The sequence below is a fragment of the Salmo salar genome, chromosome ssa01 (assembly GCF_905237065.1).
Source record: "Salmo salar chromosome ssa01, Ssal_v3.1, whole genome shotgun sequence".
NCBI lineage: Eukaryota > Metazoa > Chordata > Actinopteri > Salmoniformes > Salmonidae > Salmo > Salmo salar.
In genome coordinates, this window is record NC_059442.1 from 58,596,830 (window position 1) to 58,621,425 (window position 24,596).

At 43.5% G+C, this 24,596-nt stretch overlaps 2 protein-coding genes across 3 annotated transcripts; both read left to right on the forward strand.

Moving 5' to 3' along the window:
- The first annotated feature begins 1,114 nt into the window (after positions 1-1,114).
- LOC106606339 (lymphocyte-specific helicase) lies at positions 1,115-18,113 on the forward strand. Of its 2 annotated transcripts, none has more exons than XM_014202496.2 (23): positions 1,115-1,265; positions 6,734-6,834; positions 6,972-7,093; positions 7,204-7,326; positions 7,672-7,713; positions 7,813-7,837; positions 7,953-8,014; positions 8,103-8,144; positions 8,279-8,503; positions 8,601-8,783; positions 8,951-9,094; positions 9,376-9,572; positions 9,694-9,790; positions 9,883-10,044; positions 10,170-10,312; positions 10,664-10,808; positions 10,978-11,061; positions 11,204-11,323; positions 14,013-14,129; positions 14,245-14,404; positions 16,396-16,492; positions 16,628-16,704; positions 16,930-18,113. In XM_014202496.2, the coding sequence occupies exons 1-23, from the start codon at positions 1,258-1,260 to the stop codon at positions 17,013-17,015; spliced, it is 2,562 nt and encodes an 853-aa protein (XP_014057971.1). In that variant the 5' UTR covers positions 1,115-1,257; the 3' UTR covers positions 17,016-18,113. The 2 variants fall into 2 exon arrangements, with proteins under 2 accessions (XP_014057971.1, XP_014057978.1); XM_014202503.2 differs by having other exon boundaries at positions 6,975-7,093.
- A 404-nt stretch (positions 18,114-18,517) lies between these two features.
- Positions 18,518-20,630, forward strand: LOC106608665 (calcium homeostasis modulator protein 3). Its single transcript, XM_014206760.2, has 4 exons — positions 18,518-19,089; positions 19,219-19,346; positions 19,518-19,645; positions 19,900-20,630. The coding sequence occupies exons 1-4, from the start codon at positions 18,803-18,805 to the stop codon at positions 20,350-20,352; spliced, it is 996 nt and encodes a 331-aa protein (XP_014062235.1). The 5' UTR covers positions 18,518-18,802; the 3' UTR covers positions 20,353-20,630.
- Positions 20,631-24,596: the final 3,966 nt, after the last annotated feature.

Consider the following 24,596-nt stretch of genomic DNA (forward strand, 5'->3'; position numbering starts at 1 on the left):
AATGAAAAATACAATTCAAAATATATAAAATGTCTGTGTCTCTTCACAGACCCCATTTTTTATTTTTTTATTATTGATAGCTTGAGTTACCTGGGGTGGCAGAGATTTCCTCTATTTAACTGTGCGTTTCACAGCCTCTGTTCTGGACCTGGGGGCTGTGAAGAGACCTCTGGCTGAATGTCTTGTGTAGTATCAATGAGTGTCTAAACTGTGTGCCAACTACTTAAACAGACAGTTTGGTACCTTTAACCCATCAACACCTCACACAAAGACCAACAGTGATGCAGTCACTCTCTCCTCAACTTTGAGTCAGGAGAGATTGACATGCATACCACTGACATTCACCCTCCATGTGCAGTACAGCTAAGTGAAATACGTGCGGCTCTGTTCTGGACCAACTGCAATTTTCATATATCCTTCTTTGCCGCACATGACCACACAACTGGGAAGTAGTCCAGGTGCGACAAAACTAGGGTATGTAGGACCTGCCTGGTTCATTTAGATGTCAAAAAAGCAGAGCAACGCCTTATCATGGACAGACTACCCATTTTAGCAACCTTTGATTCTATATGTTTTGACCATGACAGCTTGCTATCTAGGGTTACACCCAGCAGTTTAGTCTCCTCAACTTGCTCAATCACCACATTATTCAGTAATAGATCTAGATCAGGTTTAGGGTTGAGTGAGTGATTTGTCCCAAAAACTATGCTTTTAGTTTTGAGATATTTAGCGCGACTATTTCTAGTTACCCATTCTAAAAGTCCAACGGAATGGTTTATCATGTACACGGGCGGCTGGCCAGGCCATGCAAAACGAATCACCCACGGTGTCGCCGAATGAATGAACACAAGAGTTTTGCGGGAAATATTAAGGCAATGGATCTAGATATCCTAAGAAGGGGTACATATTTCATGAAGCGATTTCATATCTCAATTCTGAACAATTATATTGTGAGTAAAAATGTGTATATGATCTTGATAATGATCATACTAGCAAGTCTTCTCTCTTTCGATGCTCTGCAAACCAAAAATATAGAGACTTGGTTTTGCAAAATATCAGTCACCCCTGTCTTTTACATTGGTTTTATCCACTTTGGCGCGAAATGTTGAAGCCCCGCCTTCTTCATTATACACTCTCACACACAGACTGCTGCATGCTTTAAGTTGTGTAACTTGCTGTAACGTGTTCTTCAAACAAATATCCCAGGAAAATAGTAGTAAACATTTTACTACATATCTAGTTTGGCAGTTTTTCAATATGAGTTGGTAAGTCCTTCTGTTTGTTTCAAAACTGTATTTGTTGTTGCAAGCAGCTATATAAGGTTAGTAGTAACCCTTTGTCGATGGCTCGTTGCAGAAGCTTCCGTAGGCTGGCGTCCTTTGATTAACCAAATCTAAACTATTCGGTTTCACCAAAATAACGTTTACAGTCAAGATATATTTTAGTTTCTCTAGAAGAATACTTATGATTCGAGGTTTTGAATGTGTCCTTCGCTATCAAATAAGTGTTTTAAAACACGTTTTGTATACAGCAGTATCCTATTTTCCGCCTGTGCCACTGGGCTGCCATTGTAGTCCATTCTACCACATAGTAGTGTAAGGGTAAAAACGATGTAAGGGATCACTCCAATATATTGGTATCACTCCGCAGTGGAGGGAGAGACTCTTTGGGGGGTCCGAGGATTTACTCCCGTGTACACCTGTGTCACGGCTGGGGTCCGCCCATATGTATAGACCCCATGGCCCCGACACACGTTCTTTAATTTTCAGTATGGTTTGAGGTACAAACTTTCTGAAGTGCGCTTGGTAAATCTCTGGTAATTGTAACAGACTTGCGTTGAAGTTACTCACTGGCTGTTTGCAGCTGGCAATATGGCCAGCCCCTCTTGAGGGCTATAATTACAGCGTGCAGTTGATCTGTATCTTCCGCCCATGGTTTGTCGTGCTTGTTTCGTTAGAGTTCATTACGACTCTGTGTGCATCCATTAATATATTGCTGGCCCTTGCTGCCACAAACTGTATTTGCCTTACAAAACAAGCCAATCGGCTAGTTGTGTATGTGTTGTGAATTGCTTTAAGTTCTCTGCTAATTACCCTACAGGGTTTCCTTGTTCTTTCACCTGCAGAATGTAAGAGTATGGTGGTGGGCTGCCACTATGTTGAGACATTAACTTTGGAGCCCCCCCCCCAAAAAGAGTCTTTCATTCAAATCCAGACGGACTTGAGAGCCACATATGGGTCCCTCTGCTCTCTTGGCCGCCTTACCAACACGGCCATGCTGTTGCAGCCCTACCTACAAATCATTCAAATCCAGACGGACTTGAGAGCCACATATGGGTCCCTCTGCTCTCTTGGCCGCCTTACCAACACGGCCATGCTGTTGCAGGCCTACCTGCAGACTCTGTTTTTCTGGCTGCAGGAGGGCACATAGGAGCTCCTCCGGGAAGTGATGGAGATGTGTCGCCTGCTTTCTCTGCTCCAGAGGGACAAGGGTGTCGTCCGCAGGATTGCGACATCAGAATGGCTAGGTGGGTTCTACTCCACTTACGTTGTGGTCCCAAAAAGAGACAGAGGATTTCGTCCGATTCTGGACCTCCGCAATCTCAATGGGTACTTGAAGGTACTGAGGTTCCACATGCTGTCCCCAGCCCGCGTGTTGCAGGTCGTGTCCAGGGACCAGTGGTTTGCGTACTACCATTTTCCTGTTCACCCAGGTCATTGGCAGTACCTCTGATTCGCTTACGAATTCATGCTGCTTCCCTTCGGCCTCTCCTTGGCACCCCACACTTTCTCAAAGTGCACGGATGCTGTCCTGGCACTTCTCGAGGATTGTTGATCCTCAATTACCTGGACGATTGGCTGATTGTCCCCTGGCCAGCACCCAGGTCCTGTCAGAGGCGTGCTCCTGACCCACATTGGTGGGCTTCGCTTTACTGTAAACGACAAGAGTCGTCTGACGCCCACCCAGAGGGTGGCCTTCATTGGCATGGAACTGGACTCAGTCCTCATGAGAGCATGCCTGACCACCAGAAGGTTTCGGGCGATCTTATCTTGCCTCGACAACTTTCGGGGCGGGTGGTATCAGCCCTAACCTGCCGACGCCTGTTGGGCTTGCTGATGGCGGCCTCGTTGTTGATTTCCCCTGGGCCTGCTCCATCTCCGGCCTCTTCAACGGTGGTTCAACTCCCACCAGCTGCACCCAAAGCACCACTGCCAGCTGCGGGTGACCGCACAGTGTCTCAGGGCATTGTTGAGGTGGCGCTGTCATTCCTTTCTCTCAGATGGGGTGGAGAAGCTGAGGATGTGCAGCCGGGAGCTGGTCAGCACAGACGCCTCCCAGATTGGCTGGGGGGGGGGGTGACCAAAGGCAGGTCGGCCAGCGGCTGTTGGCTACCCCCTTGGAGCGGCAGGCACATCAATACACTACAGCTCCGAGCTGTACTGCTGGCCCTGCAGTCTTTCCTTCCGCATCTGAAGGTAAGACTTGTCGTGGTGAGAACGGACAACACCACAGTTGTGGCTTACATCAACCATCAAGATGGACTGAGGTCCCACTGCCTCCATATTATGGCATGGGAGCGCCTTCTCTGGGCTCAGGGACGTCTAGTGTCTCTACGAGCAGCGCACCTACCTGGCATACTAAATGTGGCAGCGGATATGCTCTCGAAGGAGGGCCTGCCACCTTGGGACTGTAGCCTACATCCCCAGGTGGTGCAGCTCCTGTGGGACAAGTTCGGGATGGTGCAGGTGGACCAGTTTGCCTCCCAGGATAATGCACACTGCCCCCTGTGGTACTCCATGTCAGGGCCTCTGGGCTTGAATGCTCTGGCTCACGATTGGCCAGGGCTGGAGCTTACGCTTTTCCACTGATCCAGGCTGTGTTGGACAGGACCAGGATGGCAGTGCATTGTCTGCTTCCGGTGGCCCCATACTGGCCCAGACAACCCTGGTTCAGCCTTCTCCTATCCCTGTTGTCCGGGACACCTTGGCAACTTCCCCTGAGACCGGACCTGCTGTCTCAGGTCGGGAACTCTGGCATCCGAGGCCGCACCACCTCAGTCTGTGGGCTTGGCCACTGAACGGCACCAATGGTCCATGTTAGGACTACAGAAGGGTGTAATGAACACCATGCAGAGCGCAAGGGCGCTGGTTACAACCGCGGTATACCGGTTGTTCTGCTCTTGGTGCACAGGTATTGAGGTTGTGCCCAAGTCATGCGGGTGCCGTATGTCCTCCAATACCTGCAGTCTCGCTTGGATGAGGCCTTGGCAGCCTCTACACTGAGAGGGTATTTGGCCGCTATATCTGCCTGCCATGCGGGGTGGATGGACAGGCCAGTGGGGCGCCATCCCTTGGTCTCCAGGTTTATGAAGGGGGTTCATCGTCTGAGACTACGACAGCATACCGCCTGGCTGGCAGGCCAGTGCTGGGATCTGTGGTGGCACATTCAACATGAGGTGTGGCTGCATCCTGGGCTCTACCGAGAGGAGTGCCCCTCGCTAATATCTGTGCTGGGCTTCCTTTTGCACCTTTGCTAGGTACAATCGGGTAAATTTGGCACCTCCCTCTGCGGTTGGTTCAGCGGTCCTGGGCGTCGCCAACCCTTCCAGGGGCTGTGCCAGGACCCCTTCCACATTAACCTCTTACATCTAGACGTTCCGCTAGCGGAACACCTGCTCCAATATCCAATGATAGGCGTGGCGCGAATTACAAATTCCTCAAATACAAAAACTTCAATTTTTCAAACATATGACTATTTCACAGCATTTTAAAGATAAGACTCTCCTTTATCTAACCACACTGTCCGATTTCAAAAAGGCTTTACAACGAAAGCAAAACATTAGATTATGTCAGCAGAGTACCAAGCCAGAAATAATCAAACAACCATTTTTCAAGCTATCATATAATGTCACAAAAACCCAGAAGACAGCTAAATGCAGCACTAACCTTTGATGATCTTCATCAGATGACAACCCTAGGACATTATGTTATACAATACATGCATGTTTTGTTCAATCAAGTTCATATTTATATCAAAAACCAGCTTTTTACATTAGCATGTGACTAGCATTCCCACCGAACACTGCCGGTGAATTTACTAAATTACTCACGATAAACGTTCACAAAAAGCATAACAATTATTTTAAGAATTATAGATACAGAACTCCTCTATGCACTCGATATGTCCGATTTTAAAATAGCTTTTTGGTGAAAGCACATTTTGCAATATTCTCAGTACATAGCCCAGGCATCACGGGCTAGCTATTTAGACACCCGGCAAGTTTAGCACTCACCAATATCAGATTTACTATTATAAAAGATTGATTACCTTTTGTTGTCTTCGTCAGAATGCACTCCCAGGGCTGCTACTTCAATAACAAATGTTGGTTTGGTCCAAAATAATCCATCGTTATATCCGAATAGCGGCGTTTTGTTCGTGCGTCCCAGACACTATCTGAAATGGTAAATCAGGGTCGCGCGCATGGCGCAATTCGTGACAAAAAAAATTCTAAATATTCCATTACCGTACTTCGAAGCATGTCAACCGCTGTTTAAAATCCATTTTATGCCATTTTTCTCGTAAAAAAGCGATAATATTCCGACCGGGAATGTCCATTTAGCTAAACAGAGGAAAGTAAACAAAGCTTTCGGTCGACGCGGGCACGAGCCTGAGTCTCACAGTACTGTAACCAGCCACTACCCAAACGCGCTACTTTTTTTCAGCCAGAGCCTGCAAAGCCACGATTCAGCTTTTTACCGCCTTCTGAGACCCTATGGCAGCCGTAGGAAGTGTCACGGGACAGCTAAGATCCTCACTCTTCAATAAACAGAGACAAGAAGAACGACACCTTGTCAGACAGGCCACTTCCTGCATGAAACCTTGTCAGGTTTTTGCCTGCCAAATGAGTTCTGTTATACACAGACACCATTCAAACAGTTTTAGAAACTTTAGGGTGTTTTCTATCCATATGTAATAAGTATATGCATATTCTAGTTACTGGGTAGGAGTGGTAACCAGATTAAATCGGGTACGTTTTTTATCCAGCCGTGAAAATACTGCCCCCTAGCCATAACAGGTTAACGGTCCAGCGCTGGGACTTTGCCGCTGGCTGGCCAGGTCCCTCTAGCACCGACTAATCTGATACGGATATACCAATATATTGGAGTGATCCGATATAGTGAAACATAACGAAGGTTACGTATGTAACCACGGTTATGTGAGCTATATGGATCAATCTGTAAATCTTCACCTCGGATGTATCCCTCCGCTGCGGAGTGATACCAATATATTGGAGTGATCCATATAATTCACATAACCGTGGTTACATACGTAACAATCGGTCTTCTACATGCGGAAAATGGGAGACCCTGGATAACGTGTTTTTAAATGCTTTTTTTTGTTAGCGAAGGACACGTTCAACACGTCGAATCGTAACGTTAGGTATTGTTCCTAGAGATATTGGATATGCCTCTTGTTTGGATACGTTACCTTGGTGAAACCGAATATTTTAGAATTGGTTGATTAACGATGCCTGGCTACCGACGCTTCTGAAACGAGCCGTCTGCAATGGCTAGTTGCGGGACAAAGCAATTGCCCGAGCGTAATGGTAATAACGTTAGTGTGGTGTTTCATAGCTTCAAGGCTAGCTAGCTGAACTGCTAACTTGCTATACAGTTAACACAGGCAAGGTTATGTATCACACTCTTATTCATTGAATATTCACTAACAACAGTGTAAAGGAAGAAACCCGAAGCGTGTCTCCTCATTGTCCGAAGCCTAACGAATCTGAAGAACCGCTGGGTACAGCTATGGAGGAGACTTTGCCTGGAAGTCGTAAGTAAAGTTAGTTTAAAAATGCATTAATTGGCCAGCCCTGGGTAAATAGCATGAAGTAACTATCATTAGAAGTTGCTAGCTGATTGAGAATTCTCCCCTTTATGTAAATTAACCATATCACCACTTGTTCTCAGCAGCTGCAAGTGTGAAAGCTGAAGATGGAGTGTCTGAAGTTGTCATCACAAAAGAGATGGAGGAAGAGGAGATGCAGTTGGTGGAGAAAGGAGAGAAAAAAGAAGAGGAGATTATGAAAAAGGTTTTTGTTCAAATTATTTTGTTGAACATCTTTGAAAACTGTAATGGTCTTGTTCGGCAAGTGTGGATGTTGTTAATGCCCAACATTGACATTCGCTTTTTTTTTACTAGGCTCGAGAAGCTCAGAAGAAGGAAACTCATGACATTCGCTTCAAGAGACTGCAACACTTGCTGGAGAAAAGTAACATATATTCCAAATTTCTTCTTACGAAGATGGAACAGCAGCAGCAGGAGGTAAGTCTAATACCAGTGCAAAGGGTGTGAACATTAGAAGTAGCCCTTGCACAGCATATTGTACAACTACTTATCCTGTTACCGCTCATGTGTGATGGCTGAACAAATGCAAATGACCACAGTAATGTACCTTGGCTCCTTAGCCCTGCTCTTCCCAGTCTTCCTCTGCGGTCATGTTCATGGAGAACTCTGCTGTAGCTATCCCTAATTGCTTTCTTACTCATGTTTGATGGTCAGAAAATGCATGGAAACGTTAAAAAAAAAGGCAGGGGTCAAATCTACCCAAGGAGTGTGAGGAGTCTTTGAAAAGCTGTCTCTAACTGTACGTTTGCCCTGTAAACCCAGGAAATGCTGAAGAAGGAAAGACTGGTAAAGAAGGCAGAGAAGGTGAGTGAGTTTATTTTCTTTGAGTCATTTTTTATGTTTCTGTTACAATTACTGCCTGCAGCTCCTTAATCACTAACCTTATCAACTTTTCTATCACAGGGCATTGGCAAAAAGGCTGGGAGAGGTAGGCAGCACTTGTGTTCCATTACTTTGCATCCATGACAATTGAGTTCCTCTATAGTTGATGTGGAAACAGTTTATAGTGACAATATCCGACTTAAGTTTCTTTGTTTTTTCAGTTGAAAAAAATAAAAGGGAGCGAGAGGAAGACTATAAAATTGCTGATGTCATGTCTAAAGAGGTAAACGGTGTCTCTCAACATATAAATCAAGGCCTATTTCACTCTGACTTTTTTTAACATTACTTTTTGGCCCATGTTTTTGTTTTAGGAAATTATGTCCAAGGCCAAGAAACGTAAAGTGGAGGAAGAGGTAAAGGACTTTTGTTTATTCACTGCAAGGGACATTTTTGGACTGATTTACTCTTACAGAGTCAAGAACTTGGAGAGTGTTTAGATGTACCGTACCTCAAATGTCAATAATATATCTCTGTACATGAATAACAGGAGGTCCCTGGGATGAAGAAGCTAGAAGCAGAGGACATTGAAAAGATGAGTGACTCCAATGCTGACATCAAGGGCCGTCTGTCAGAGACTGTGAGAGACAATGCCAAGCATCTACTGGACCCAGACAGGAAGGTGAACGGGCAGGCTGTGCCCGCCCAGCAGCCCTTGCTCTTCACTGGGGGAGTCATGAGGTCTTACCAAATAGAGGGTGTGGAGTGGCTCAGGGTGAGTGTGGACTGTTGGTTATGCACATTTTGTTTGTTTGATCATAGATACAGTATTTCATATCATCCTTGGTGTGCTTGTATTTTGTTTTCTCCAGATGTTGTGGGAGAATGGTATCAATGGGATCCTGGCAGATGAGATGGGTCTGGGGAAGACCATCCAGTGCATCGCCCACGTGGCCATGATGCTGGAGAGAAAGGTGATGGGTCCCTTCCTGGTAGTGGCCCCCCTGTCCACTCTGCCCAACTGGATCAATGAGTTCAAGCGCTTCACTCCAGAGGTAAAACATTTTTAAAAACACTCCTCGCTAAAAATAAGTATTCAAGGTATTACAGAAGTTGTGCTATTGATACCATTTTCAAAGGGAGTTCATGTCATGTGTATCACCAATGCCAATTACTGATTGACTTCACTGTTAAATTGTCAATGTTCATCTTGTGTTGTAAGGTGTCAGTGCAGCTGTACCATGGGCCTGCTAAGGATAGGATGGCGTTGTTAAAGCGGATTCGTAAGCCCCAGGGACCTCACAACATGTTCCCTGTGGTGGTCACCTCCTTTGAGATTGCCATGATAGACAGGAAATTTCTGCAGGTAGGCCCCAACTCCCCTACTCATATCTCTATGAAGGCTGTAGAAGTTACATGTGTTACTTTTCTGTACTTAGTATTCTGATGTAGCTGTTGGTTGGAACTTAAGATACTGAGCTCTTATCTATTGAAGGGCATGAGCATAACTTTTCGTGAAAGTAATGCATTGATATCAAAGGTAAATTTGCGTAGAAGTTTGAGTTATGCATGCATACTTCAACTTGTGCCACCTATTTAACCCATTCAGCCCCTCGCTGATGACCCCCCCCTGCTTTTCCTCCCCAGCGCTTCCACTGGAAGTACCTGATCGTGGATGAGGGCCACAGGATCAAGAACCTGAACTGCCGACTGGTGAGGGAATTGAAGATGCTGCCCACGGACAACAAGCTGCTCCTGACGGGCACGCCACTGCAGAACAATCTGGCTGAGCTGTGGTCACTGCTCAACTTCCTTCTGCCTGAGGTGTTTGACGACCTCAAGAGGTAGGGGACATGTCTGTTTGTCAATCTCTACTGTTGGATTGGGACTATATGGAATGTATTTTTTTAAATTTTGCCTTGTTAAAAAATCAAGTGTAATTGCCCTTCACCTATATCTGTACAGCTTTGAGTCGTGGTTTGACATCGATACCATTGGTTCGGATGCAAAAAATGTTGTGGCTAACGAACGAGAGCAGAACATCCTGCACATGCTCCACCAGGTAAGCCCTCTGACTGACTAGCTCTGCAATACACTGGAAAAGATAAAATGGTTAAACCAGTAGGTAGTCTATAAACTTTCTTTCATCTGCAGATTCTGACGCCATTCCTGCTGAGAAGACTGAAGGCTGACGTGACGTTGGAGGTGCCGCCCAAAAAGGAGATTGTTGTGTACGCCCCACTCACTGCCAAACAGGAGTCTTTTTACACTGCTGTGGTCAACAAGACCATCGCCAAAGTGCTGGGCCAGGTGAAGGTAAGGCCCTCAGTTCACTGCTACACTGTTATATAGAATGGCAAATGTATGTATTGCCGACTTTTCAGAGGCCAGACTTGGTTTGAAGGAGCTTTCTAACAGACGTGTCCCCTTTGACGTGTCAGGTGGAGGCTCCAGTGGTGCTGACGGCCGACGGCAGGCCTAAGCGCAGGACCAGGAGGCCCGTGGACTACAAAGAGACTGATGGTGACACGCCCTACGACCTGGAGAAATACCTGGAGAGGGTTCAGAAGGAGGCTGAGCAGAGGTCAGAATATCTTCTATGGCAGTGTTCTGTGTGAAGCAAACACTGCGGTGACCATAGAAATGGGATGATTATATTTGAATGCTTGTGCCTTTACTCACTAGGGGGTGCACTGGTCATACCAATGACAGTTGATCAAGTCCATCTTTTCTCCGTTATACGACTTGATGCACACGTGTCCATGAAGACACACTACATGATTGTACCAATTCCATTTTCTTTCTGTGAATGTTAAACATTTTAATGTGTGCTCCCTTTTAAAATAAATTAACTAAAGACTTGAGGTTGATAGTTGCACGTGAGTGAGTTGCCCCAGCAGAGGTCTAACTCGTTGCCTGTCCCGGTCCTCTCCAGCCCCGCCCCGGTTGTGGACGTGCAGATGCCCCTGGACTCCCAAATCAACCTGAAACTGCAGAACATCCTCATGCTGCTGAAGAGGTGCTGTAACCACCCCTACCTCATAGAGTACCCACTGGACCCTGCCACTCAGCAGTTCAAGGTAATGTAGAAATTACATGGCCAATGAATGTTGTGGGTGCGTTCATGACTTCACTCAGCACAGCTAAGTAGAGGCTTTGTCAGAGTGTTTAGGGAGTTAGACTGCCAGTTGGTGTAGCTCATGTAAATACTTGATCTTGTTTCACCCTTTGAATCTCTTTCCATTGCAGATTGATGAGCAACTGGTCCAGACCTCAGGGAAGTTCCTCATTCTAGACAGAATGCTGCCAGAGCTGAAGAAGAGAGGACACAAGGTAAAAGTCCAAATTCAGTTGTTATACTTAATGTCCTCAGTCAAGTGATAGATTTTTGGGGATTAAAAATCAAACTTGACCAGAAATATGTATTGGAAGATGTTTGTGACCACTTCTGACCTGTTGTGTACCTTGTGGACAGGTGCTGATTTTCAGCCAGATGACGTCCATCTTGGATATCCTAATGGACTACTGCTACCTGCGGGGTTACCAGTACAGCCGACTGGATGGGAGCATGGCCTATCCCGACAGAGAAGAGAACGTGAGTAGTGGCATGGTCTACTCCCCACAATGGAATTATCCTTAAAGCAGTAATAAAGCACTTATAATTAGGACTGCACAATTAATATAATTTTGATATTGACATGTGCAATGTTTAAATTGCACATGTCTGCAATATTTTGAAGCTCCTCGCCGCGGTGTTTAACATCCGATTTTATAGTTTGCTACTTGAACCGTCTCTCTCCCGCTGCACGCACACACCAAGCCCCGGCCCGTCACTCAAGGAGCGCAGTTGCTCGCTTTACCCACTTGCTGTTCCTTTTAAGTTCGCTCATGGTCAACAAAACTAAATCGTAAAGACAAAGATGCTGCTTTCCACCTTGTCTTAATATAAATCCACATGCTTTTTATAAGTCTGCTATTACTTTGTGTATAGAACTCTCTGCAAACAGCTAGTTAGTCTTCTCTTAGCAAGTTGGGGCCAAAATAATCGGTGTTAGCTAAAGGCATAGAGCCAGCGCAAACGTAGCTAGCTAATACAGTCTGATACCACTGGTGTGGTTTACCTGGCTACCGAGACTCGGGTCCAGAAACCGATGGGTTGAGCCAGAACACACGTAGGTGAAGCGGCGGTTGTCAATTCGTCATTGGCTTTGATACTCTGATTGGTTAGAGGCGATCCAATCGCTGATGTCTTCCTTTTGTACAATGCTCCTCATCACCACAAACGACTTCAATGATGGCCGAAGTATGTAGCGAAAGACAGAGCAGCGGGAGAATGTAGTGAGTCGTCAGGCTATGGTGCTGTAGGACTAGATCAGCATATTGTTTGTGCAACGGTATGTTGGAGAGGAATAGGCGACGCATGAATGTTACATTTTTCTCTGCCTTTTGATTAATGTAATATCTAGACTGAACAGAAATATAAACGCAACATGTGAAGTGTTTCATGAGCTGAAATAAAAGATCCCAGAAATTGTCCATACGCACAAAAAGCTTATTTCTCTCAAATTGTGTGTACAGACTTGTTTACATCCCTGTTAGTGAGCACTTCTCCTTTGCCAAGATAATCCAAACACCTGACAGGTGTGGCATATCAAGAAGCTGCTTTAACAGTATGATCATTACACAGGTGCCCCTTGTGCTGGGGACAATAAAAGGCCCCTCTAAAATGTGCAGTTGTCACACAACAATGCCACAGATGTCTGACGTTTTGAGGGAGTGTGCAATTGGCATGCTGACTGCAGGAATGTCCACAGAGCTGTTGCCAGAGAATATACTGTTCGGTTCTCTACCATAAGCCCCTTCAAACATCGTTTTAAAGAATTTTGCTGTAGGTCCATCCAGCCTCACAACCGCAGACCATGTGTAACCTTGACAGCCCAGGACCTCATCTGGCATTTTCACCTGCGCGATGGTCTGAGACCAGCCAACCGGACAGCTGATGAAACTGTAGCCTTGCACAACCAAATCATTTATTCACAAAATGTCAGAAACCGTCTCGGGGAAGCTCATCTGCGTGCTCGTCATCCTCACCAGGGTCTTGACCTGTCTGCAGTTCGGCGTTGTAACCATCTTCAGTAGACAATGCTCACCTTCGATGGCCACTGGCATGCTTCAATGGCCACGTGTGCTTTTCACGGATGAATCCCGGTTTCAACTGTATCTTGTGTGGGTGAGCGGTTTGCTGATGTCAATGTTGTGAACAGTGGTGGGGTTATGGTATGGGCAGACAAAAGCTACGAACACAATTGCATTTTATCAATGGCAATTTGAATGTGATGAGATCCTGAGGCCCATTGTTGTGCCATTCATCTGCCGCGTCACCTCATGTTTCAGCATGATAATGCACGGCCCCATGTTGGAAGGATCTGTATACACTTCCTGGAAGCTGTAAATGTCCCAGTTCTTCCATTGCCTGCTTACTCACCAGACATGTCACCCATTCAGCATGTTTGGGATGCTCTGGATTGACGTGTACGACAGTGTGTTCTAGTTCCCGCCAATATCCAGAAACTTCGTACATCCATTGAAGAGGAGAGGGACAACATTCCACAGGCCACAATCAAAACCTGATCAACTCTTTGCTAAGGATGTCGCACTGCATGAGGCAAAAATGGTCACACTGGATATGACTGGTTTTCTGATCCACGCTCTGACCTTTTTTAAGGTATCTGTGACCAACAGATGTGTATCTGTGACCAACAGATGTGTATCTGTGACCAACAGATGTGTATCTGTGACCAACAGATGTGTATCTGTGACCAACAGATGTGTATCTGTGACCAACAGATGTGTATCTGTGACCAACAGATGTGTATCTGTGTTCCCGGTCATGTGAATTCGATAGATTAGGGCCTAATGAATTCATTTTAATTGACAGATTAAAAAAATAATGTATATGAACTAACGTTTATTTTTGTAGGATGTAATTAGGCCCCCCTGGGAAACACTGACAACACCAACACTTTGGTTCCTGCCCATCACAACCCCTCCCTGTTTTTTTTCACTCGTTGTCATGCTAAACAACACTGTATTCGAGTTGCCCACTATATTCCAACCATCGAGTTACAATAATATTGCAAGTAAATCGCGGTGTTTGCTCAAATGACATTTGCCCATATTGTGCAGCTCTACTTATAATCATGTAGCAGTCTTTCTCTGTCAATATTTCTTGTTGTGAGCTTATTCTTCCTTCCGTATGTAATTATTATTTTTTTTTTTTGCAGATGACCAAGTTCTCTTCTGACCCAGAGGTATTTCTCTTCCTACTGAGCACCAGAGCAGGTGGCCTGGGCATCAACCTGACTGCTGCTGACACGGTCATCATCTTTGACAGTGACTGGGTAGGTGTCGAACTCATGCTCTCAGGTTGAGCTTAACAACTGTTGCTTACTGCTACATGTTTGGTACTGATTTTTCTAGTGCCACACGATAATGAATCAACTCTTCTTCTGTCAGAACCCTCAGGCTGACCTGCAGGCCCAGGACAGATGCCACCGTATCGGGCAGACAAAACCTGTGGTGGTGTACCGACTGGTCACTGCCAACACCATCGACCAGAAGATCCTGGAGAGAGCGTCAGCCAAGAGGAAGCTGGAGAAGATGGTCATTCACAAGAGTGAGTAGAGTACCACGCCTCTCACATCCAGGACACATCAAAACTGTTATTACATTGAGGTAAATGTGAAACCCACCTTAATAGAAGGTGCATGGAAGAGCTGCTAAATATGTCAGAATACAAAACTATTGTGGAGTGTGTGTTCCAGACCTGGATTCAAATGCATCTGTATTTGAGTGTCTGGTATATTCACGGCGCATAAATTGTATTTTTATCAAATATTTACACCGAACAAAAATATAAACGCAACATGTAACGTGTTGGTCCCATGTTTCATGAACTGAAATAAAGTAATGTTATTTTCATCAGCTGCCTCCGAAGTCGTTTTAGAGAATTTGGCAGTATGTCCAAACGGCCTCACAACCACAGACCACTTGTATGGCGTCTTGTGGGCGAGCAATTTTCTGATGTCGACATTGTGAACAGAGTTCTCCATGGTGGGGTTATAGTATGGGCAGGCATACGCTACGGACAACAAACCCAATTCGCATTTTTATCGATGGCAATTTGAACGTGCAAAAATACTGTGACGAGATCCTGAGTCCCATTGTGAGGATTTTTGTATTATCTGTGACCAACAGAAGCATATCTGTATTCCCAGTCATTTGAAATCCATAGATTAGGGCCTTATTTATTTCAACTGATTTCCTCTTATGTAAAATCAATGAAATTGTTGCATTTTGTTTTAAATATTTTTGTTCAGTATATTTTAAATACATTCCTATGCATTTGAAAATAGTATTTGAGATATGGGGTGGCAGGTACCTTAGCGGTTAGAGCGTTGAGTCAGTAGTTCAAATCCCGAGCCGACAAGGTGAAAGCAAGGCACTTATCTGTAATTGCTCCAGGGTCGCTGTCAATAATGGCTGATTTCTGGCCGTGGCCCCGCTCTCCGAGGGTGGGGGTCATAAATTGTACCGTGGCTCCATGGAGAAATTTGTAGAATTACAGGGAATGTACTTAAATGCTAACATGCCTCTATACCGCCAAGATGGGTGGGCCTCTAAAATGTTCTCAAATTCAAATGGCCGACCATGCTCCCTGCCACGCCAACCACCTAAGCCCCTTTTTTGATCAAGGACAAAAAACAACCTTTCCAAGTGTATTTCCAAATACATTTAAATATTCAACTACTTAAATATTCAACTCCTGTCTGGTGTGTTCATTTGAAATTTCAATTCTTGAATTCACCCGTGTGTCAATTTAAGTGACATAATACAAAACATCCCCGTCAGAGAACAGTTTAATTGCATGGGCTGCGTCTCAATCACCTATGTCGGCCTTCCGCATCTGCGGTGGAAGGTGGCCGAGTTACTGCTGCGTTTGCCAGACCGTGAGACATCCTGAAAATCTGTATTTTTTTTCCCCAAACGTCTGAATGGTTTGGCCTACAAACTGTCCTCTCTGGTAAGATGACTCTCACAACCATGATGGTGTTCTCTGTTTTGCTCTACAACCCCCACAAGGACTTGTGTGAAGGTAATCCATACAAATGAATGGAAGTATATGTAGGTGGTTTTGTGCCAACAAAAATTTGGTTTTAAATGCGTCAACAACAAAAAAAACATTTCCTGAGCTTCCTTATCTCCTAGATATAGGACAGACACTTTAAAGCCCTATTCCTTATGATGCATTCATAAATGTTCAATGCGCTTCTATGGGCTATAGTAGTAAAGGCTAAATTCTATATTTTATCAAATAATAGTGTACCTAAAATTCAAAATCAAATTACTAAATGATCCATGGTAGGACCTCAACCATTCCATATGTTTATTAACCTAGTAGAACCCCCCCCCCCCACGGTTTAGACTTTGAGACAATGTTACTAATGCACTATCAACTAGATTTCCTGTATAGCTAGGCTGTCTGAACAGTGACATGATCAGCCTGAGGGAATTGTGGGGATGATATAGAATTTTTGGAATTAATGTGAAAATTGAATTGAGGAATTTAATTCTCTGAATTGACTGACCAGACCTTTTTTTTATTAGAAAAATTCAAAGGAGGAAAGGCTGAGCTCAAACAGACCAAGAGCTGCGTCGACGTGTCTGAGCTGATGGATCTTCTCAACACCAGAGATTACGAGAAGTACTTGTTTTTTAGTGTTATTTCCCCCTCTCTTGTTGATCAATTTTCATATTGTATTTTCATTATGAAACTCAGAAATATTTTATATTAGGTTGGTCAGAAGTCTATGGTTATCTGATGACTTGTCTTCCTCAGGGAGGTGAAAAGCACCAAAGGGAAGGTCATTAGTGACAAGGACCTGGAGGCTCTGCTGGACCGCAGTGACCTTCTGGGTGAGTTAAGCTGTGGGTTCTATTCAATTCACAACTGCTGTTATCATGAATGAGATGTTGATCATACCTGCGTCACAATATACTAAAGTTCTCGGTCTTTGTCAGGATGCTTTACCACTGCAGAGCACCAGTGCCTCACCCCGTAACATGGTCACCTGATGAAACCTTGCTTTTGTTTGGCCTCCGTTGTATTGTGTGTAATGTAACCATTTTGTCTCTTTCCAGACAAGGCCAAGAGCAGCTCCAAACAGAAGGTTGGCGTTTTCAAGGTGATCGACGCCAAGGAATCATCGGAGATCAGCTTGACCTAAGTTTGAAAGGCGCAGACGTGATACTCCTAATGGCATAACCTAAAAAAACCTTAAGCTAGAGCTGGATCATAAGGGTCCACTGCTCTGATGTTCGTTGTAGTACTGAACCAACTGAGACGGAAACCAGAGGACTTACTCAACCCATTCTCCTGAAACGACTGTTTTATACTAAAGTTGATGTCGTTTTCTTTACTGCCTATGGTAAATGTTTATCTTTTTGTTGTGGAGTTTGTCAAATGCTGTTGGTTATGGTGGAGACCGACTCCTGTTTTCCAGAAGCTAGTGTTCATATACACTGAGTGTACAAAACTTTAGGAACACTTTCCTAATATTGAGTTGCGCTCAGAACAGCCTCAATTTGTTGGCGCGTGGACTCTACAAGGTGTCAAGCGTTCCACACGGATGCTGGCCCATGTTGAAGCCAATGCTTCCCACAGTTGGCGATTTGGGTGGTGGACCATTTTACTTACACGTGGGAAACTGTTGTGAAACCCAGCAGCGTTGCAATTCTTGACCCTCAAACCAGTGCACCTGGCACCTATTACCATACCCTGTTTAAAGGCAATTAAATCTTGTCTTTCCCATTCACCCTCTGAATGGCACACAAACACAATCCATGTCTCAATGTTTAAAAATAATTTTTAACCTGTCTCCTGCCTTCATCTAAACTGATTGGAGTGGATTTAACAAGTTACATCAATAAGTGGTCATTGCTTTCACCTGCTCAGTCTGTCATGGAAAGAGCATGTTTTGTACACTCAGTGTATAATGAAGTATTTTGAAATCTTAAGACAAATCTCATAACTGCCATTATGCTATTTTTGCTGTGGATTTGGATGCTGGTTGGACCTTTGCCCATTTTAGGTGCGGCGATTAAATCACTTGAAATAATCATTCATAAGCCCCACTTGAATTGGAATCAATTACTTTTCAAAATGCATGCTAAAGTAAATGCTGAACTTAACGGGTTCATTGACACTGTATGTTGGAGCAAAACTCCAAGCACTTTATGCATGCTGAGACCATGTCCTTTTAATTGTTTTGTATGCAACTTGTTTTCTAAAAATAAACAAACACTTGAATGTGTAGTTATAATCATGTGAGTTCTATTTCTTATAGAGGTACATAGTCTGTCTGTAAGCAGCACTGGTGAATGCACCTTTGTCTTTGAAAGGAGTATCCATTTTCACATGTATTAATAAAACTATGTATCATATGTCGTGTTTGGGAAGCAATGTGAGCCACCAAAAGTTCACGTGAACAGTTCACATTGGGGTTATTCAGAGTAAAAAATAATTGGTAGAAAAGGCTCTGGCTCTTATAAGAGTACAGCAAAGTCATTACAAGCACCTGTCATTCAAAGATCAGTAATTGTTATACAGTGTTGAACTCTGTTGCACCTGCACAGTAGGAGCTAGTGAACACACCCTCCATTCTCTCCTAAAGCCTCTGTCGCTGTGCTCCGACCTGCACACGTACTACTGGGGTGTGGTCAGATGACACTAACCTGGCTTGTGCGTTTTTCAACCTCTGCTCTGACTCTCGAGACTCGACCCAAAAAAAATACTAGTACGGTATTTACCTTTTTTTTTTTTTATTCAACAATGGAATTAAGTTGATTCTTCAGTGAGGACTATTTTGTGGTAGGGCAAATCTTGTTTTTAAAAATAAGGTGTTTGTGGTTACTTTTGTACTGTGTATCTATTTTGACAGTGTGTTAACCTAGCCTGACCACTTTACCGGATCATTGTCATATGTGTGCCATAAGTTTTCGGTCTCACTAAACCATGGACCGTCTGAAGTTAGTTCTGCAGTATTTCCAGTCCAACTCCGAGTCCATATCAAATGGAATCTGTATTGTACTGGCCCTGATCAGTGTGAAGCTCTACACCAGCTTTGACTTCAACTGCCCCTGTATTCCACAATACAACAAACTCTACGCACTGGGGGTGATGTTTGTCCCGCCTTTAATATTCTTCTTCCTGGGAATCTTGGTCAATCGACACACAGGGGTCATGATGGAAGAATGGTTGAGGCCCATTGGGAAGAGAAGCAAAAATCCTGCCATTGTCAAGTGAGTTGTCAAGTGCTGCTGTCAAACCACATGTTCCTGTGTTTACGACCACTACCATCACAGCTTTTCGTCCAAAAAACGACGACTACTTCCTGTAATTATTGGGATGTTATTCCTAACCCGCTGCAGGTACATGTTCTCTGCCATGATGCAGAGGGCTTTACTGGCGCCCATGGTGTGGATTCTGGTCACTCTGCTGGATGGGAAGATCTTCATCTGTGCTTTCAGCATGAGTGTAGACCCCAAGCCTTTCTCAGGTAACTATAGCCCGAAACACCTGTCAATCATAACCTTAACTCATAGCCCTGTAACTAACTCTGACTTTCACCCAAACCCTCACCCAGAGTCAAAATAGTCTAGTCTTGTCCACTATCATTTTTTAACTTGGACTCAAACACAAACTTTAGTTGTACTCTATACTTTCACAGGCATGCCCAACATTACTGGCCTGGACCTGATCAAGCTCATGGCCAAGGTGCCCTGCAAGGAGGATATGATCTTCAGGAACAGCACATTTCGTAAAGCTGTTTCACGCTACGTGCGCTGCTACTCCCAAGTGAGTGTACTCCCATTTTTAAATACCTCTGAAACGCATGTCTTTACTTTGCGTATTTGAGTTGATGGGTTTAGTATTCAAAGGGATTTAAAAAAATGTTGTTGTACTACTTAGGTAGGCTGGCTGTTGTTCGTTATTTGTACAGTCAAATCCCATTCCTAAACCGGGGTGTGTCAGAAACAATCACCCTGATGACTGATGTCCTCCACTCTCCATTCGAGAATGCCAATGCTTTGTACTGTATTTCCTGACAGGCGATTGGCTGGTCTATCCTCCTCTTCTTCATTCTCTTGGGTGCGCTGGGCCGTCTCATCAAGCCCTGTTTCGACGACCACGCCACCAACCTCCAGACGCGCTACTGGAGCAACTACCTGGACATCGAGCAGAAGCTCTTCGATGAGACCTGCGTCCTTCACTGCCGCGATTTTGCCCGCAAGTGCGTTGTGCAGTTCTTCGAGGGCATGCGGGAAGACACAGTACTCAGACTGCCTCTCTCACCCGAAGTCAGGTACAGGGGGGAAGAAGACATGGTGGATGAAGAGGAGGAGAGACTCCATGGGATCACCAAGCAGGAACAGATGGATCAACTGCTTCAAACATGGTTCCAGTGTAAGCCTGAGCTGGATGTCACTAGGATGGCCTACAGACCTAGGGTGTGTGTCACCTGGGAGGACCACAATGGACAAACCCTCTACTCAGATGTTTAGATGTGTGTGTGCAATAGTATAAATAGCTATAAGCTACAAACAATACATTCAACATGATTATGTCGAAAATACTATTAGAGAGCGGACATTAGAAATCTTGTTCCTCTGAATATTTGAATATGCTGGGATTTAGACTAGCTAGTTTTGCATAGTTCATTTTACATACTCCATGAATACAAGACATGCAAATTACAGATGGATTGACAAATAGTCCCTAGTGGTGCCTGATTCATCTAATCCCAACAAATAAGTAATTCAGAGGTTACTACTTTGTAATTAGAATTGTACCATATATATATATATATATATTAAAGAATCCCTGGTCATTTCTGTACCATAACATAAAGTGCCAATAAATATTATTATTGTATATTGTAATTTATTATATATGTACTAAAGCAAACATGGTTTTAGTCATTTTCAGCTACAGTGCCTGCAGAAAGTATTCATAGCCCTTGACGTATTCCACGTTTTGTTGTGTTACAGCCTGAATTCAAAATGGATTAAATTGTTCATTTTTTTCTCACCCATCTACACACAATACCCCATAATAACAAAGTGAAAACATGTTTTTAGGATTTTTTATTTTTTTTACTGAAAATGAAATACAGAAATATCTCATTTACATAAGTATTCACACACCTAAGTCAATACATATTAGAATCACCTTTGGCAACGATTACACTGTGAGTTTTTCAGGGTAATTCTTGAAGAGCTTTACACACCTGGATTCTTCAAGCTCCCTAGTCCTTGCCGATGACAAGCATACCCATAACATGATGCAGCCACCACCATGCTTGAAAATATGACGAGTGGTGCTCAGTGATGTGTTGTGTTAGATTTGCCCCAAACATAACACTGTATTGAGGACATAAAGTGAATTTCTTTGCCACATTTTTTGCAGTTTTACTTTAGTGCCTTATTGCAAACAGGATGCATGTTTTTGAATATTTTTTATTATGTACAGGCTTCCTTCTCACTCTGTCATTTCAGTTAGTATTGTGGAGTAACTACAATGTTGTTGATCCATCCTCAGTTTTCTCCCACAGCCATTAAACTCTTTAACTGTTTTAAAGTTTTAAAGCTTCATGGTGAAATTCCTGAGCAGTTTCCTTCCTCTCCGGCAACTGAGTTAGGAAGGACACCTGTATAATGTAGTGGCAGGGTGTATTGATACACATTCCAAAGTGTAATTAATAACTTGCCCTTCTTTGCCAGGCATTGGAAAAACTCTTGTCTTCGTGGTTGAATTAGTGTTTGGTAGTCATTCAAAAATCACGTTAAACACTATTATTGCACAAAGTGAGTCCATGCAGCATATTATGTGACTTGTTAAGCACTTTTTTACTCCTGGACTTATTTAGACATGTCATAACAATGGGCTGAATACTTGACTCAAGACATTTCAGCTTTTCATTTTCATTTCAAAAAACATAATTCATCTTTGACATTATGAGGTATTGTGTGTAGACCAGTGGCACACAGTCTCAATTGAATCCATTTATATTCAGGCTGTGACACAACAAAATGTGGAAAAACTCAATGGGTGTGAATACTTTCTGAAGGCACTGTATATCTATCCTAGACTAGCCAATAGGTGTATTGTCTTTGGTTCAAGCCATGATCATATAGTGCTGGCTCTGAAATAATGAATTGAAACAAAGTCTCATGCAACAAAGACTACTGTGAATGCAGAGACTTCACACTGCATGTATACAGGGTGTGCTGGAAACCCCGTAGTTATTAATGGAAGTTGGATCCTGTGCCGTGGTTTCCCCAATTTCATCTTTATGATATGAAATGATTCCTATAGGAATCAAAGCTTTGAAGTCTCTCAGGATGTTGTATTGTAGCAATGCTTGACTCAAAGCCTTCCTGGTTTGGGGTTTTCTTTTTGTATTTTTAATGCAGTGCAGACATGGCTCCAGAGACCACTGCCACAAGCAAAAAGGCTGAGTCCAAAGCACTTCTAGAATTCTTCATGCTTGATAACAGTGGATCATTTTACAAAACAACTTTTGGTCCAGGGACAAGGCTCTTGCCCCCCTCTCCCCTATTCCATCTTATCTTCTCCCAGGGCAAGTGAGTGATCTGTGTCACATTTCAGTTCAGCTTGTCCCCATCCTAAGTTCGCCCTCTCCTTTTCTGAGCCCTTTTCTGTGGCGCTCTCTTTGTGATCCTGCTTTTTGCCTTAGATAATTACTTTTTGGTTATTTTACCATAACACAAGATTGAGAGACTGAACAATCAATATCATTTGATTGGTGTAATCATGGACATTTAGACTGCATGTGATAGGCTTCTTGACAGGGAGACAGTGTATTTGGAAACTTGTACATGGCGTAAACTAGCTGCTGCTGTGTGCCTCTTGCATTCCTGTGTGTTTTGCACAGGCTTAGCTAACCATGTTGTGTAAATCTGTGGCAAAGATGTCCTGAAGAGCAACGTTTTGTGTGCCCATGTTTTTACAATCACTGATGTTGCTCAATCAAGGAGGCGCATGAAAAAGTTACAAAAAACATAGATAATCTGTTATCCAACGGAAAGAAAAGTACATAAGGAATAAAGTAATTTTACATGGGCTCTGCATTATTTACTGCGGTTCATGGTCTATCGACGCAATGGGAACCCCATTCAACCACAAATTGACCTTTGGTAAGATATCAGAAAATACACAATCCCCCACATCACACCCTGGCCTATATTAATTTCACAGGAGTGAGTCATGCCTGTGTGTGATGAGGATAAAAAAGAAACTGTGAAACAATACTGTAACCCCAGGATGACTTGCCAGTTTTAGACTACAAACCCCACACTAAGGAGCAGCCATTGGGCTGGTAAATATGCTCTTTGTTGAGTCAGCATGTGCAGGCTTTGGGCCCACGTGCTGGGGGTGGAGAGAAATATGGCTGGGTTATCTGTGAGGTTATCAACGAGACTGCTAGCTGTAAACATATGGAAACGACCCATTAACCCATTTCCTCCATTGCATCGCTGCGTCTGTTAGTTTAGCAAAAGGCTCATCAACTCTGTTTTATTTTTGTCCCATAGTGTAGGAAGCTTTGTACTTTATTTTAAAAAGGCCTGTACATGTTCCTATACCCTTTGATACTTTATAGGGCTACTGTTCCTTTGCTTTACTGTTCCAAATAGAACCAAATGTCGTTAACACCAAGTTCCCCACTTTCATCAAAGCCTGATTGTTCATTCCTTTTTACATTGTTATTCTCACTGTACCCTCAACCAAGAGAGCAACATGCAAGAAACGACTTGTCTGGGTTTTTGTTGTGGACACATCAAGGCCATCCCCTCTCATCATAAATCTAGAGGCTAAAGGCAAGCCTCCTCCATCGAGTCAACATCGGTAAGTATAGACTTACACACTGGTTGAGAGTCAAGCAGGCTTGAATTACTGGGGACAGTGTTCATGTTGCGATGTGGTAGTCAAGGTGTGAGCTGTAAATATTATTAGATAGGACTCCCTGACAGTGTCTTACAGTGTGATTCAGGACGGTTGATCTTGGTATACCCTGGTCCAAAGACTCATTACATTTGCTTCTTCAGCTACTGTTTGTGTTTCTCTGTTGCGATATCTACTGATATATATCACGTTGAAGCATTTCTCAAGCTTGTTCACCCACAGGTCATATTGTTATTGTTATCTCACACAAGCAGAACAAAAAAAAACATATTAATCAAAAAGTGTAACAATGCTTAGCTATTAAAGCGTTAAATTGTATAGCTAGGTCAAATTCTTTACGTTGACATACTTTTATGGAGCTGAGGACTTTGGTTTTTATGGGTGTCAAAACATCAATTATTTTCCAGTGTTAACATGATAATGATACATTGCAACTGTCCACATGCTGCATGTGGAAAACACTGCATTCTAAGTACTGCGAAAGACGCAGCACAAGTCCCACACGCCTTAACAATTAATAAAATCATTCTGACATTTGTTCTGATTTATAATCATTATCATGTGTGCATAAACTAATCTCATTAAGGCCAAATGTAGTTCAAAATGCCTTTTAAAGTTCAAGAGGAAAAAGGACTGGATCAGAACTTAAATTGGTTTCAAGAACCTGTTATGGTTTTCACACAGAAACGGCTAGAATTCCAAATCAACACACACTTTTATCAATGGGTTTTGAAGTGTCAGCATTTAAAATAAATGTACAACTTCATTCCAAGCATGGTGTCAAAAAGAAAAAAAGAAACTGGACGTGCATGCTCTTTCATTT